The sequence below is a fragment of the Papilio polytes genome, unplaced genomic scaffold (assembly GCF_000836215.1).
Source record: "Papilio polytes unplaced genomic scaffold, Ppol_1.0 DF823835.1, whole genome shotgun sequence".
Lineage (NCBI taxonomy): Eukaryota > Metazoa > Arthropoda > Insecta > Lepidoptera > Papilionidae > Papilio > Papilio polytes.
This window is the reverse complement of record NW_013525369.1, coordinates 179,830-197,752: the sequence shown is the minus strand read 5'-3', so window position 1 is coordinate 197,752 and position 17,923 is coordinate 179,830. Positions and strand designations below refer to the sequence as shown.

Genomic DNA, 17,923 nt, shown 5'->3' with positions numbered 1-17,923 from the left:
AAGCGGGCACTACCACTGTAAAATATGTGTCTAAAAGAACCAGGAAAATATTAAAGCGATGAAAACAATAAACAAAGTAGTAATTGCTTAAATGAAACAAGAAAAAATTGGCACGTTCAATTCAAAATACTGTTTTATTTCATTATTCCGAATAGCAGATAATTACATATGTATTCTTAAATACGCATAGAATTCACAATTTATTTACACGTAAATTATTGTACTCGATTGGTATACATTTTTGATTATCAACTGTTTATTTTAATATTTTAACCATTAATAAAACTAACATTTTCCAGTAACAAAAACATACCTTAACTATATAAAATTTTGATATTTAACCTTACTAGTGAACGATGAATATTAATCGAAATAAATGCTAAGAAAATAATCAATGTTATTTCTAGGACTAAAACAGTATTTCTGTTACTGGGAAACGCGAATAAATCTGGATATGAATTTTACAAAGATATTATGAACTACATCTGTTATCCGAATTCTTGGTAATTTTCTTTGATTATTAAAATAAACGCCATCAAAGTAATCAAAGCTTGTGTTATGTAATGTATACCAGTTTTCATAACTGATGAGTTTCCGTGCTGCATTGCCGCTGGAGTTTCACCTGAAAGAGAATCGATTAAAAACTCTCAAATCAAATGAATCTCAAAGAAAGATTTGGTATATCTGGTCCTTTAGTTGATGAAAAATAAAATATTCGCTCGTAAAATATCTACCACCGGCCAATATACAAATGAAAATCTCGATTCGAATTACATGAGATAGTAATATCTCAAAGATAAAATTCACTTAAGAAAAACTTATTAACTCTCACCCAATAGAAGCAAAAGAATTAATTAAACTAGTTTCTACTAACGGTATAAATATCTCAAATATTCCCCAAAGGATTTTATTATTGTGTTTCAGCAAATTTATTGTAAAATAAATGGTACATCAAAACACTAACTTTGTACGACGTGTACTGTGACAGATGCGGCTTTTGCGTTGGCCGGCACACACGTGTAATTTCCGGCATGTCTCGGCTCAGCTTTCCCGATTATCAGCTCGCTTGTTTGTCGACCGTTATTTACACTCACACCATCTGCACAACATTTTAAATCAATCAATTTTCGTTCAGTATTTATCAAAGAGTAAAATGTAAATTTTAAGGTAAATGTTAGGACTGAGAAAAGACGAGACAATTGTAAGAAAGGTAAGAAAAGGGAAAATGGGCAGTGAAAATGACGATACGAAAAAAAAAACTCTTTGGATCATTAAATTGAAACAAAAAAGCAGATAATTTACAAACATTAATACTTTAGTTATAGCAACAATTGCAGTAGAAGAATTTAGTGAAAGCAATAAATACTTCGATCATTTTAGCCATTTCAATATTAATGAAAGAAGAATGACAAAGTAAAATTTATACCAAAGTAAACTCTCAGGCGAACAAATCAACCAAATTGGTGACACAGTAAGCAAAAATGAAAAAGTATTCGCCATCGACGAGCATGACTTTGCACAAATGTTGGTGCAGAAAAAGCGAGGGTCACGAACGAAAAAGATAGCAATCGGTAATGGACTGAAACGGTATTTGGACCATTTGTTTCAAATATAATTTATTCGTATAATAGTAACATTCTGTGGGAAATGGGAAAAGAGTCCGAAGATATTATAGATACTGAAGATAAAAGAAAATGTATGTTAGAAGGGAGTGCATTAAAATATAACGGCTGATAGAGATGAATGGAACACATTGCGTAAAAAAAGGCAGGAAGAAGTTGCACAAATGTACATGTACTCACTCAAGTCATAATTAATCATTCTATTTTCGAAGTACCAGAAAACATATGAAGGTGGTTCTGTAGATCGTTTCACAACACAAACAAGCTTCAACATAGAACCTTCGTGTATGATCTTCTCAGATTCACCAACAATTTCGGCGTATGCAGCTGTAAGAAAACAAAGCATTTTAAAATTCACGTTGTAGTAGATTTGTGTATTGAATATACAAATGACGTAACGAATCAGACTAGAAGCGGGCGTTGTGCGATTGTCGATTGTTTCGCAGTCAATTCAACTGTTTAGTTGCACCATTAAAAATATAGTGTGCACACCTTCATATAAATTCATAGTAATTAAAGCGAGACTAAACAGTTGTGCGATAGTTTAGTTTCAGGTGTGCGCACGCTGTAAGACATGGATTAATAGCATAATCTGCGACGATAAAAGCAATCAGTTAACAGGCAGATCTATTATATTTTGTGTTTAATATAACTAGCTCTAACTTACCAACTAAGACGAGTTTGAAGAAAATACTAGTAGGAGGATGTGTGGGTACTTGACATTCATAATATCCAGCATCCGCAGACGTAGCGAATCTTATATGAAGAGCCCAATCCTGAGAAACAATTGACAAACTTTAAACCATCATCTGAATAATATGGAGCGAATTCCACATCTATTTAAATAGAAAAAAGGTATCTTTTAGATTAAAATTTTACCTTCACGTGTCTTCCGTGAGCAGAAAAAAATCTATTATCTGCACTGTAGGTGACAAGGCCAACAGACAGAAGCGAGAAATCTTTTCTTTTTATCCATGTTACCTGATAAAAACATATAAAATCAAACATAAAATCATCATCTCCCCTACCTTATCCTACTCCTGTAAAGTCCGCGCACCGAGTTTTCGTCTTACAAATAAATCTTTTTCTCATTCACCACTCCCTTCTTGATCATATCACCTTTCAAGCAATCCATCTCTTTCTAAGTCCACCTCTACCGGTGTATCACTCCACACTCGCTAGTAAAAATAATAATAAAGAAAAAAAACAATTTGTTCTGAAGCACTGTTATCAGTCATTTGTATAATATAATGCTTACCGTATTTTCGGTTATATCGCTAACTTCACAGTGTAATATAGCTGTTGTTCCTATTTGGGCAACAACTGTCGTACAATTGTCAGTCAGAAAAATACCAGTTTTGCTTATTTTACTATTAACTTTGTTAATAGCTGACGCGGCTGAATCCCTGTACAGTTTCTTTATTTTGTTCAACGATTTCGGTAATGATTCTTCATCTAACTGAAGTAGTATTTCCTTTTTTATTCTTTCGTAATGTTTTGAATGTCTTTCTCGACTTACTTCTTTCACTTCATTTTTTATTATCTGGTCAAATTTATTTACATCATCGTAATCCTTATCTAACATTAGTGAAGATAATCTTAGAGGTTTGGGTAAATTCAGAACGGTTGCTTGAGTACTTAATATGTAAGCGTTTGTGGTAAAATCTTCCACATTGTCAGTTGATGTATAAATAGTTGTTTGTGTTGACGATGTTGTAGTTGTTCTTCTTCTATGACCTAAAAATAACATTATTATAGTCTACGGAATTTGAGTGTTATTAACATTTTAAAATATTCACAATCCTCTTTGACTGTGAAGAGGTAAGCTTATATTAAAGAGTCTAATTAAGATAGATAAGGAAAATAACAATCAATATGACGGATTTTAGTGGCAGAATAAGTTACCAAAGAATTCTTAAATATTTCTTAGAAATTATTATGGATGAAGAGAATAATTAAAATTTTCATGTTAAGACGCACACAATTTATTATGAGTAGAGTTGTCAGTTCTGACCAGTAATTTAGAATTCTACAGACCAACAAGATATCTGATCCGACAGGTTAAAGTGGTAGTTCACTTATCATAAACTAGCTTTCGCTCATGGCTACTTTTACGTAGGATTAAGGAAGTTTTTTTAGGCTACAAACTCTAACATCCATTTACACTTTCGCATTTGCATATTAGAAATTTTAAATCTTTATTTAGCTACTGGCGACTTCGACCCCTTGGATTTTAAAAAACATAGTTACTACTGAGTAACATAACTCAGTAGTAACGGATTAATCCCAACCGTCACCACGCTCTGTCCCCACGTGAGAATAAAAAGTTTCGTCCGTTCCACCATTTAGTCCCACTATCTCCAACAAGGTGACAGGTGGAACGGTTATGAAATAAAATAAGTCACAACCGTCCTCTCGTCGCAAAAGGTGAAACTTTTTATTCTCATCTGTTCCCACGTGGGGACGGTTGGGATTAATGGGTAGTAACAAGGCTTTTTAATAGTTAAAGATTTTTTGAAATCAGTCCAGTAGTTTTTTAGTTATTTGAATATAGACAAAAATTCAAAAATACAAATCTTTCCTCTTTAAAACATCAGTATAAAAAATGCGATATATTTACCTTTCTTGTGATGTCTTGTGAAATTCCCAAACACACTGCCCAGCCTCTGCTGATTTCTCGTCGTGCAGAGTTCCAATGATTTGAAATCATCCCTTTGTGCAATACTGGAAGACCTCAGCGACTCCATAGCTCGTGTATTCACTAACAAATCCGCTTCGAGTAAAATAACAACAGTTGCGTAGATTAGTTTTAGTTCTTTGCGGCAAAACATTGTTTTGGCACTGTTCTTTATAAACGTCACATTTGGAGTAAACTATGTTCACGTATGTCACTTAAATTAATAGTCATTATTGCAAACAAAAAACTATCACTCACTTTGTTATCTGTTCACTGTTGGATGTACAATAGTCTGTTGCATAAACATTCTGAAACAAGACAAAAAGTAAGGTTAGATTTGGACGCAAAATAATCGAACAAAGAACCTTGGAGATAGATTTTTAATTTTAATTTTAAATTTATCTGAATTAATTCGATTAATTGGATATGTAAATGTCTATAAAATATTTTAAATAAGATGAATTTCATGTTCGTACGAGTTATTCTCAAAGAAGATAAACGTGAATCCTAAGTTCCTTGATCTTTTACAGTGTATTTATTAAAAACTATATTTCGCCTGCGAATCCGTCGGCGTGGAAATAAAAAAAAAGTGAGTAGCCTGAATGATCTTCCAGACTACCCTCTACATCTATGCCAAATTTCATCAAAATCCGTTTAGCCGTTTAGGTTACAAACTCTAACAAACATCTATCCATCCATCTAAACTTTCGCATTTATTTTATTAATATGATAGAAGAAAGAAATCTCAAGAAGCACTTTGTTTAGCTTTTGTTTTAAAAAATATACACATAGTAACAAATTGTACTGAAATCATCTTGCTGTATTTTTTTTATTAAGCCCCTCAATTGGAAGTAATTGATAACTAAGTAAGTTTTGGGATTCCTTGAGTATGCATTAATTTAACATTTTTTTAGTTTAATAAGAATTTACTAAGATTACAAGGAAATGCAGTAACAGCTTAAGTTATTAAATTTAGATTTCTATTTGTGCAGATTTTACATAAGCGATAAAACCTTCGTCGCAGTCGAGGAGATTGGACTTGAGCCAACTGTATAGTAATTTTCACGACACTTGACGCTTCTACTGAACCGTAAAAGAAATTTTCATGAAACTTCGTTATTGTAAATTGCTGAAACTTATTGTAAAATGAAAGATCTTTATCCGTTACATTCAATATTGTTTTTTTGACTAAGGCCTAGTCACTCCAAACATAGGGTAGGTTCCGAGCCCATCAGTGGGGACGCATAGTGGGTGACACATTGACAGATTTTCGCATTATACTTGTTAAAATGTTACCGTAGGGTAGGAAATAAATGTCCCCGACTGTGCATATAAACCGAAGTGAATTGAATCCGGTTAGATTGAGGAGTAAATAAACTATCAAGTCTTTGAAGCAGAGTGGTGGATAGGATTACGGATTTCCACGGTCTTTATAGATACAATTCTAGCTACACTTCTGTAGTGATATATCCAGGAATTATATAGTCTTAGGAAATAGGTCTGAATATATGATATTTATTGTAATTAGCTAAGTTTATCAATGTATATTGCAGTATTTAGATAACTAGCTTTCGCCTGCGACTATGCTACCGTAGAGTTAAGAAAAAGAAAAGCAAGTTTTTTATGTTCTTCCATACTATCCATCACATCTGTGCCAAATTTAATCGAGATCCGTTAAGCAGTTTTTTCTACAAACTCTAACAAACATCCATCCATCTAAACTTTCGCATTCATAATATTAGTATTAGCTTTTTAACTACTTTGATGTATTCTGTATTCTTAAAGGTTATTAGTCTGTGCTTTAAATCAATACCATTTGTCACAATTTTAAAATAACGATATAAGCTTTATAATGGTGATCCAAAACATTATTTAAAATATTTATGTCATGGTTTTAAATGTCGTAACTGTGCTTGTTATGTTAATAATCGGATAGTCGTCGGATGTCAAAAATAAGGGTGTTGCATTAGTTCGACGACACGACGGCCATATTGGTAAGGTTATTCTGTGTCAATTGGAAGAAAACATAAGAGGTAATGAAGACTATATTTTATTAAAGCATAACATGGCTGTGACGCCCATAGTATGATGCAAATAAGGATATCTAATGGCAGCATACACTTCTTTGTATTGTCGAATTCAGTTGACCACTCGCTCGATTGTCACCGTATATTATTAAACAATAGCTGTTCCTCGCGACATTTCCCGCGTGAATTGATGAATTACTAAAAATATAGCCTATGTTACTGAAAACATAGCTTTAAAATTGTAAAAGAAGTTTTGACCCCAGTAAGTGTTGAGTTATTTCAATACAAACAAAAATACAAATCATTCCTCTTTATAATGTCACATTACATAATGGTAAACAATTTTTTTTGGGTACTTATTTAATGTTAACAGAGATAAATGTCATTTGCATATAACATAAAAGCGCCGGAGCCAAATTGGATGTATTTTTTGTACACATGTCATGCCTTGTCAACAACCAAAGACCAACAATTATTTCAACAGAAAACAAAACTTCAAAGCAAATGATGCTTTGTTGTTTTACATTACAAAATGCTTATACAAAATCAATTATCTCTCTCTTTCTATTGAAAAAAATGAGATAACAATATTATTTAATGCGTTTTAGCAACGGAAAAATTATTATCAAGTACAGTTGTGGAAATCCGCGGTGTTATAGTTTCGTTTAAGTTAACGGGGAGTAATGCAAAACTCGTTTTAATTAAAAAGATCTCTAATCATACTAATATTATAAATGCGAAAGTTAAGATGGATGGATGGATATTTGTTAAAGTTTGTAGCCAAAATGGCTCAACGGATCTCGATGAAATTTGGTATTGATGTAGAGAATAGTTACGGTTCCCGTGGAATTGATTAATTTAGTTTTTTAATGTTTACTCGATCATTCTGCAACGGTTCAGCATATCTTATTGAAATTTGGCACATATATAAAACAAAGTCTTGAGTACACATGGGATAAGGTTCATCCCCGAGAAATGTCCGGTTTACGACGGATACATAGCTTTCTGATATTTATATAGGTCGTATGTTTTTTTTTTACCACGCGGAGGAAGTCGCGGGCAACAGCTCGTTATCAATATATTACATATAATCTACTGATAGTCCGTTTAAATCCGTTTAAAAAAGATTAACTGAATTTTAAAATGTTAAAATTTGCTTTAACTTCGAATATTCGAGATTCAAATTGAAACTAGTATAAGTTTTAATTAACATCGACTTAATTAGCTTTCAACTTTTAAAATCGAAATCGAATATCTATCGAATAATTAATATTAAACAAATTAATAGGATGTTTTTTAAATAAATGATTTATTGCCAAATTGAAACATATCATTAATAATTAAATTGTTATGAGTAATTTCCATTATTATATTTTATTATAATTAGCTGCTGCGACTTCGTCCGCGTGGTATTAGAAAACATACGAACCATATAAATAACAAAAATTAACGTATCCCACGGGAACCGGACATTTCTCGGGGATGAACCTTATCCCATATGTACTCCAGACTTTTTATATCTGTGCCAAATTACAATAAGATGTTGAACCGTTGCAGAATGATCAAGTCAACATTAAAAAAACTAAATCAATGAATCCCACGGGAACCGTAATTATTCCCGGGATAAAAAGTAGCCTATGTGTTCTTCCAGATTATCCTCTACATGTACATCAAATTTCATTGAGATTCGTTCAGCCCTATTAAGCTACAAACTCAACAAACATCCATTTATCTAAACTTTCGCATTTAATTTTTAATTTTCCAATTCCTAATCAGAGTTCATTAGAGTCAACTAGGCTCCAAAATAGTCATTTTTTTGTTATTACTTATTTAAAGGTAATTTTGTACCTAAATAACACAAAAACTACTTTGATGTCTTCAACAATAGCAGACTACATTTAATATTTTTAAATGATTTTATTATTTTTTGTGCAAAGCCGGGACGGGTCACTTCACTTGTCGTAAGTAAACACAAACATTGTTGTTGATACGTTTGCAATCGAATGACGTAACATTTTTTCCTGTGACCGAGAAACATGATCCAAAGGAATTCGAAGCCTTACAACAAACAGGAGTAATTGTTTTGTCGTTATAAATTTTAACATCACTCTAGTACTTAAAATCCGCTTAACTTCATTGAACGATACTCTAAAACTAATTAACTTTTAACGTGATTTTTATTTTGAAGATGACTTATATGAGTCAAGCTGTTCCCGTGCGGCTTCATCCGCATGAAATTATGAAAATTCTATTTTATTGTTTACATTTGTCTAATTATCAATAGCAAATGTCAAAGGGACATGACATGACAAACCTTGACAATCTTGCTTCCTCGATGTTGGCAGCAACTTATGGTCTCTTTCCCACATTAGAGTTTTTATCCAAGATATTTACCCTCTAAGTTTAATGGCGTGAAAATATATAGCCTAAAGCGTGACATAAGTGTAGGGATGTTTATTAAAAAAAAGAATAATAAAAAAATATGCTGTAATTGCTGACATCTTAGGCAACAAAGAAGTGTGTGTTTACGCTTTATAATGGTATAGATGACTTATATGGGATGTACAATCAGGTAATCTGGCGGTGTACCACATTAAAAGCCAGTAGTTTTATACGCATTGAGACGCGGAACAACAACCAATAGGACAAAGATTTTAAATTTATTTGAACGATAAATAGTTATTGCGGCTAGTTGCAATTATAATCCACGTTTGCGTAACTCAGTGCCATTCAATTGGTTATTAATATGGTAAATTTGCAAGGACTAAGGCAATTTTACCGTTAGTAGAATGTCGCCAAATAAGTTTCATAAAAATACTAATAGATTTTTGCTAATTTACTAATATTTCGTTTAACCATTCCAACTAAGCTCTAGACTTGTGCTAAGATATGGTTCACGACAATAGTCAAATAGCGGGTTTCGAACCCTCGACCGCAAGATCGGTAGCCCGTACCCCAAACCATTAGACTATTGGTGCTCGAGTTTATCTCACCATTTCTAAACCTTACAATTTTATTGGCCAAAAATAAAAGAGAGGGTAGTGCAGTGCGGACATGTGACAATAAAAATTGGTTTTTGAAGTACATTTATTAACTAAATAAACCGAGAAAAGTTTGATCAGTTTAAATATTTACAACGTAGCTTGTAAGCTATCATTCAATTTAATTGAATTTTACATGCAATCCATTTTACAATCGGGAAATCAGAACAGCACTTACAAAAGCGATGACACACCTATCGGGTTGACAACACGCTGTCAGCGACGCGGACGCTAGGACACAACCTGTGATCGAACTCAACGAGATGACATTTACCTTAATTGCCTCTGGCCGCGATTGGTGTCGATTTTTATACCAAAGTGTACATTTGCACATCATATTCTGCGTTTTTAAATTCAAATTCCACGTAATGTGACGTATTGTTGAATTAAATTTTCACTGTTTAAAAATATCTATGTTTGTACTCGTAATATGTTTTTGTATGTATTGAAATAATTTAAAAACTACTGGACCGATTTAAAGAAATATTTCACCATTAAAAAGCTACATTATCAGTTAGTAATCATTTTTGATATACAATATATAAAATAAATACAAGACACTTTAAAAGTTCCGTACATGAATTGGCTGAACAGAACGATTTGGCTGAAAGCCAACAACTTTGTTATGTTAACGCAAATTTCTAAATATTTGTAAACGGACATCAAGAATTTTAAACGACTAGGTGTTCCCGTGCGACTTCATCCGCATAAAATTATGAAAATTTTATTTTATTGTTTACATGTGTCAAATTATCAATTGCAAATGTCAAAATGACATGACATGATGACAAAACATGGCAACCTTGCTTCTTTCATTTTGGAGCTTGTAGTTTATGGTTCCTTACCTGCATGAAGGTTTTTTCCAATTTATTTGTCTCCCAAGTTTAATAGCGTAAAAATGTATAGCCTAAGACGTGACGCAAGTGTAGGGCTTTTAATTAAAGAAAGAATTATTCAAAAATATGCTGTAACTGCTGATATCTTAAGCAACAAAGAAGTGTGTAAACATACTTTATTATAATAGTATAGATATAGATTATAGAAATGTTTGAAGCATTTGTGAAATAACAAATTTAGTATATATTTGATGGCTTACGTTAATGCAACTAAATAAATGACAAGCTTATGTAAAAGCCCTTAGCTGACGTTATTATTTAAAACAATATTAACGATAGAGAGAAGACAATTGAGAGTTTATCTTAAGAAGGAAAGCCTTTAAAGGTACATATGTACAGCGGCTTGAGGTAACACGATATCACAAGTAATATTACTCGAATTCATCTGTGGGCGGTCATAGATAAAGTCGGATTCGAGGAATACACTGACATTACTTCTCATTCAGGATATCATCGACCTAAAAGGTCATATCGTTAAAATAATGTTTTCATAACGACCCTTATTTTCAGAATCATTTAAGTTGTCTAGAAAGATTGAATGTGGATGGCTACAAAGGAAGAGGAAGACCGAAGAAAGTATGGATGGATTGTGTGAAAGAAGATATGCTTAAGAAAGGAGTGGATTCAGATATGACGGCTGATAGAGATGTATGGAAGAGCAGAACATACTGTGCCAACCCTCCATAAGGGATAAGGGCAAGTTGATGATGATGATGATTTAAGTTGTCTAGAAAGTTGCTTGGCGTCACTTGTGTTCTAGTAGTAACTTGAATTAAAATAGATTTCTTTAAATGCAGCTCTTCTATAAGAGCTGCATTTAAAGAAATCAATTTTCCTAAGGTTCTATAACCTTCTCTTTATAATCTTCTTTCTCTTTATAAGCTTTCGCCCGCGACTCCGTCCGTGTCTAATTAAAATAAAACAAATATGAGTAGCTTATGTGTTCTTCCAGACTATTTCTTAAATCTATAAGAAATTTCATCGAAATCCGTTCACTAGTCTAGGCTTTAAACTCTAATAAACATCCATCCATCTAAATTTTCGCATTTATAATATTAGTATTGAGATAAGTAAACTACGGCATTCAAAGTCGCAGTAATTTATCACAGGTTATCCTGTATTTATGAAAAATTTCAATAATCACAGTAAATGATAAGAGCTCCAAATATAAAAAAAAATGGTTTAATCTGTTAGCAAGGTTGTATATTTTTAATTACGAATATAAATGTTCACTGCTGACGTAGTGACGCAATACCGCGCGGTGTATCAAAATTTTAGGAAAAGCTAACCCAAAAAAATTTGCTAATAAAACAAAAAAGAAACCAATTTTTCTTTAGTAGTAATACTAAATAAAAACTATACGTGTAGTTTTGACTTTAAACACATAAACTATAATACTAAATTGATTTTCACATTTTCTGATATAAATGGAATAATTAATGAGTAAGGATCAAATAAAATCTATAATAAGATCGAAAAACAATATAATGGTACGCATAACGGTAAAACATACTGGCTTAAATTCTGCAATCCGCGCAAAGCCGGGCTGATGACTGATTATAAATTTAAAAGCAAAAAATAGCTTTGGAGCTTACGTTAAAAAAGCTCTGATTTAAATTCCGGTTAGCGTGTACTTTATATATTAGTTAAAAAATATTATCCATTCGAATTCAGCATAAAACTTATCTAAAACTCACTCTCTCTCTCTCTCACCTAAAACTCTTTTGATGATTTCTCAAAAGTTAAATTAATTGTTTTTCTAAACGTGCACGAGAAAGAATTTGCTAAAAAGTTTAGTTCATTATGATTTTTGTAATTCATAAAATAACAATTTATATGTAACGTAGTGTATCGTATATTTTTAAAAATTATTTTTTTAATAATTATTGTAAATTAATAAATAAAATTAATTACCTTGTTAATTAATGTACACTAAAACACTTAAAACACTAATTAATTAAAATCACAGTCCAGTGAATAATAATTTAGTTTTAATTAAAAACAGGAGAACACAAGTTTATAAAACTGTATTAAATTGTAATTTATTTTTAATTTTCACAAATATATACAATTTTAACATTATTAAAAAATTTTACACTATTTTAAATTTCAATTTGCGAACACGATGCGCGGAAAATGGTAACCGACAGTACCCGTCCTAACAACGCGAAGGTTCAAAACGCACTGGGGTGTTTCGCTCAGACGTGATAGAAAGAGAGGGTGCTATTCCGAAAGACGTAAGGGGGGTTGCCCGCGAAATCTATATGAAGCTTATAAAATGGCCACAAAAATAGTACATCAAAGTAAAGGACATACGTTTCCGATTTCAAAATGATAAGTTTCTCGTACAGTTTGACTAACTCATCTGGCCGGCGGTAAAAGATTATTTATAGTTATTTCTGACGGAAAACATAGGCATCGAAAATGGTTTTATTTATGTGCACCGGGTCAACTTAGTTTGTGGGACTACACAAGAGAACCTTTGACGGTTAAAAATATTCTATTACAAATCTCATTTCTAGTTTTAATTTGATTATTCAATTTGAGAACGGCGCTGAGTTGATTTAATGTGTTTTTCACAAATAAAATTATACAACAGTGACGATAATGGAGCTATCTTGAATTATATAAAAGACTTATGCTGGGTTTCTGAAGTTTTCGTCTATTTTATCATTATCTACTGATTAATTAATATTAGGGTGGAGTAAGTTTCAAAGGAGTAAAACTCAAATTCCGTTGTCCGGAAACGCATTTCGTGAAGTTATGTAACAACACTAACGAATGGTTACAAATAGCTCGGAAACCGGTTATAACGCGAAAATTAACAGTGAATAATTTAAAAGCCTTTCTATAACGCTCCGTAAAGTAAAATTAGATTTACTTCTAACTTAGGCTTTGCAGTATCGTTTCGTAAACAAAAACACGAATCGAAGTTCGTAAAAGAGTCGTTAATATGCGAGAAATGTTATGAACAGTTTTCCACTGAGTCGATCTGCATATGTCCACGGAATCTCGCAACATAGTATATTTTTTAACAGTAAAAAATACTGGTGATTTCCATTTTTACATCGTAAAAAAATTGCGGACGACGCATAGCTTAACATAGAAAATACGTTTTCTTTTAGTTGATACTAGATATTGCCGGCGACTTCGTTCACGTAATATTAAGATTAAAAGTAGCTTATAATATGCCCGTTTATGTCAGCTATCCTTTAGTGAAAGTCCGGTCGAAATCGGCTCAGTCGTTTTAGAGATTACCCAAAACAAACATGACTTGCGGACAGACAGACAGACAGACTAAAATGTTTTAAAAGCGATTTTCGTTATCAGTAACGCATCATCTTACCGAAATCTGGAAATTTTCTTCTATTATTACAAACAGACACTCCCATTTTATTATATGTATATATTAACCAGGATATAATATCTGACAAAGGGAAGTCTATGCATAATTTATAAGATCAATGTCTATATTTCTTTGATGCAAAGTCCGATACGATCGTGCATCTATTTACATATTTTTACATCACTTACAAACAATATTTACACATAATAATACATTTATTATGTAAACTACTTCCGACGTTGTAGAATTTTTTGAATATTTCTTGTTAGAGCAGAATTTACTTAAGGTGGTATAAAATGCATATCGCAAATCTATACTATTATAATAAAGCGTAAATACACACTTCTTTGTTGCCTAAGATGTTAGCAATTACAGCATATTTTTCAATAATTCCTTTTTAAATAAAATGCCCTACACTTACGTCTCGCTTTAGGCTACATGTTTTCACGCCATTACACTTAGGGGGTAAATATTTTGGATAAAAACGCTAATGAGGGAAAGAGACCATAAGTTGCTGCCAACATTAAGGAAGCAAGATTGCCAATGTTTGTCATGTCATGTCATTTTGACATTTGCTATTGATAATTTGACTAATGTGAACAATAAAATAGAATTTTCATAATTTTATGCGGATGAAGTCGCACGGGAACAGCTATCAGATACACAGTAAAACATCGATAAGTTAGTCCAAGGGAAACACAAAATATTTTAAATTACAGAGGTTTTAAGTTATCAAGGGTCTATGTTATAGAGGTTTTGGGCTCTGATGGGAAGGGAACACATTATTTTTCGAAGTTATGGAGGTTTTTAAGTTACCGAGGTTTGAGTTATCGAGGTTCTACTGTACTTATATAGCGGGAGCACAAATGTTAAGCGATTGTCGATTGTTTCACAGTATATTCAACTGTTTAGTTGCACAAGTAAAAATGGAGTAGTGTGCGCACCTCCATATAAGCTAACTAGCTGTTGCTTGCTACTTCTCCCGCATAAAATATATAGCCTATGTTACTCACAGGTAAATTACCTTTCTAACGGTGAAAGAATTTTTAAAATTGGCTTAGTAGTTTTTGAGTTATTTCAGTACATAAAAATGCAAATAATTTCTCTTTAATCTTAGTATAGATAGGAATCAAAGCGCGACTAAACGGTTGTGCGATAGTTTAGTCAAGTGCGTGTGCTTTAAAAATTATTAAGTGCATAAAAAGGTATAGTTTTCAAAATGCTTATTACAATAAAAATGTTTCGATTGTCTGTCATGTTTTGATTTTACACGTGGCGTAATTTGGCGTGAAATATTTCGCGCAATCTCGAGTTTCGTCTGATGAGTGTGCGTGCCGGATGCTTTATTTCAATTCACTTCCCCTTTACACATTTTTCATACAAGTAAAGATGGAAAGGGGAAGTGGATTTGCCAGGGGATGGGATGCATGGGTAGAGAAAATACAATCTTTCTGTGCGTCCATATATATTGATTAAAGAAAATGCATCTACAAATGTGGATGTCTATGGGCAATGAGTTTTAGCGAAAGTTAACTGCTTGTCCCTTTGGCACATATACAATATCTTAATTAATATATAAATATAAAATACAATACTAAACATAGTCAGTTCCCGCGACTTCATCCGCGTGAAATTAAAAAGAACAAAAAGAAATAGCCTATGTATTCTTTCAGACCATCCTTTATATCTATGCCAACGAGATCCGTTCAGCAGTATAGGCTACAAACTCTGACAAACATCAATCTAAACGTTCGTATTTATAATATTAGTGAGATTACTAAGATTGCCCTAATTAGTTTAAACATTTATTGTTTTATAATACTACAACAGTTGTAGATTTCAAGACGATAGCAGTACTAAATATTTGATAATTCTGAGGCTTATCGATCGTTAACTGTTTGTACAAACTTAAATGACCTCGATACAGCCTCTGATTTATTATTAACAAGTCAATTTACATATAGTTGTGTAGTTTTAGTTAACTACGACGTCAAATTAACGGCTCAATTGAATTTGATTTATTTTCAACATATACGAGTTTACGATCTCTCGCCCGCAAACTTCATTAGTGCGAAATTTAATAAAAATGGTCATCAATTCACAAACATGACATCAAAATCGGAACACCCGTTACGGAGATAATAAAATAAATAAAATAAAAACGTTTTTATTGTCATCACATACTATTACAATGAATATATTTAACAAAAAAAAATATGATAACAATGGGCTGCAGGCTCAGCGTGTACCACATGGCCAATGCCACGAGGAGCTGATTTTCAGCCTGTCCCTGTGGGCCGCGTTGCGCCACTTCAGAGGTGCCCAACACTTGGTATGCAACCATAATGTATTATACAGAGAAAAAAGAAAAAACATATTTAAAATGACAACTTACGACTATTTAAAGTAATTAATAGAAATAGATAATAATATTAATAAACAAAACAAAAGCAATGGCATAGATAGTGGTCTTATCGCCATTTGACACCGTGGATTTTTTAAAAAGTAGCCTATAATATGCCCATGTCAACTACTCTTCAGTGAAAGTTTTGACAAAATCATCCATAAGTAAATGAAATAAATATAACTTAATTAATTAAGCCGCACACAATAGAATGATCCTTGTCATCTTTTGTGACGTTTGATTAATCTATTGTTAGAATCCAATAACTGAAAGTTATAATACAACTTTGTAATTTTAAACCCACTGTCTACTCTTTTATATTAATGTACATTCGGAATTGAGTTTTAGAGCGGGCGCACACTTATGACTAAATTATCGCAACGTTGTCGTTATCGATTATTTCGCACCTAACTATTTAATCGCACAACTAAAAATCGAGTAGTGTGCGCACCTCCATATAAACTCAGGAATGAAGGCGCGAAAAAACAGCTGTGCGATAGTTTAGTCAAAGGTGTATGTGCGCTCTAATTCTGTGAAGTGTCCTACTCTTACAGGCCTTTACATCCCACAAATAAAATTCTAACTTCGACTCGAGCGATGTAAAGCTGCCAAGATGTTTAAAATATTTACAATGACGTTTTTATAGTGAAGTAAAACATTGTGATGTCTGCAAATATCGGCGAAGAAATTCAAAGATATGTGTGAAGTCAACCCGCAGTGCAGCATGCTTGACTATTGCCTAGTCACTAACTTAGGGTAGGCTCCGAACCCCTCAGTGGGGACGTATAGTGAGCTGGTGATGATGACACAATGACGTTGTTACACGTTCTATCTTGTTTGAAAAAGTAATTACGTTGACAACATTTCGATCATATTTCCGCAGAATAGCGCCCTAAAATTACTGCATTCCGCTTTGAAGGGTCCTGTAGTTTAATGAAATTACTGACCTAACAAGACGGAACATTTCGTTAGGGTGGGCGAAAATCTACGAGTTTGCTTAGTTATTTATGTTTCTTACAAAAAAAAAACGTAACAGCTACTGGTTTAGTTTAGACATCCTAGTGTACACTACTGGTCACTTTAAAAATTTATTTTGCTTTTTATTTTACACTAGCTGTTTCCGTGCGGCGTCATCCACATGAAATTATATAAAAAAATTGTTTACATTTATCAAATTCACAATTGCAATAATAACCTTGTTTGCCATAATAACCTTGTATCCTTAATATTGGCAGCTTGTAGTTTATGGTCCCTTTTGAACATGAGGGTTTTTCCAATTTATTTACCCCCGAAGTTCAATAGCGTGAAAATATAGCCTAGAGCGTGTCGTAAGTGTAGGGCTATTTATTAAAAAAAAGATTATTCAAATATACGCTGTAATTACTGACATCCTACGCCTGAAAGTATTGTGTGTTTACGCTTTATTATATTGGTATAGATTATTATATTATTATAGAAGTATAGATATAAATGAAATGGATTTTTTTTTGTATACTAAAGTGGAGTTCTAAATTATAAGAGCGTGAGGTATTTACCGTATAAATTCTTATGTACTCAGAACAAGGCGGTCTTGCCTTTTATGCAAATAGTCGGCTTTCTCCAGATTGTTTGTTGAACTTTACCTCTTGGAAATATATTTTATGTATTTAGGAACCAGCCACGAAAATACTGTTGCTACTTATTTTCTATTATTTGTACTATTTCTTATAATTGAATACTCTATACTAATATTACAAATCCGAAATTCCAAATATAGGTAATATTTATATATTTTATGTATTGAAATTACTCAAAAACTACTGAACCGATAAAAATTTCATTATATTGTTTACATGTGTCAAATTATCAATTGCAAATGTCAAAATGACATGACATGATGACAACCTTGCTTCCTTGATGTTGGCAGCAAG

The 17,923-nt window shown here is 32.5% G+C and overlaps 1 protein-coding gene across 1 annotated transcript; it reads right to left on the bottom strand.

The window, feature by feature from the left end:
• Window positions 1–308: 308 nt before the first annotated feature.
• On the bottom strand, window positions 309–12,219 carry LOC106103230. Its single transcript, XM_013282923.1, has 8 exons — window positions 12,178–12,219; window positions 4,243–4,607; window positions 2,881–3,359; window positions 2,502–2,603; window positions 2,290–2,398; window positions 1,803–1,949; window positions 965–1,099; window positions 309–622 (listed from the first exon to the last, which is right to left on the bottom strand). Exons 2-8 carry the CDS (start codon window positions 4,451–4,453, stop codon window positions 489–491), a joined length of 1,317 nt encoding a protein of 438 aa, XP_013138377.1. The 5' UTR covers window positions 4,454–4,607; window positions 12,178–12,219; the 3' UTR covers window positions 309–488.
• Between the last annotated feature and the right edge of the window lie 5,704 nt (window positions 12,220–17,923).

Bases quoted from the DNA above. Each gene is read 5' to 3' on its own strand.
- LOC106103230 (XM_013282923.1), bottom strand. From the start codon at position 4,453: ATGTTTTGCCGCAAAGAACTAAAACTAATCTACGCAACTGTTGTTATT. The intron at 2,604-2,880 runs GTAAGCATTATA...TGTTTTTATCAG, and splicing joins GCGATATAACCGAAAATACG to GTAACATGGATAAAAAGAAA. The intron at 1,950-2,289 runs GTAAGTTAGAGC...GTTTTCTTACAG, and splicing joins CTTCAAACTCGTCTTAGTTG to CTGCATACGCCGAAATTGTT.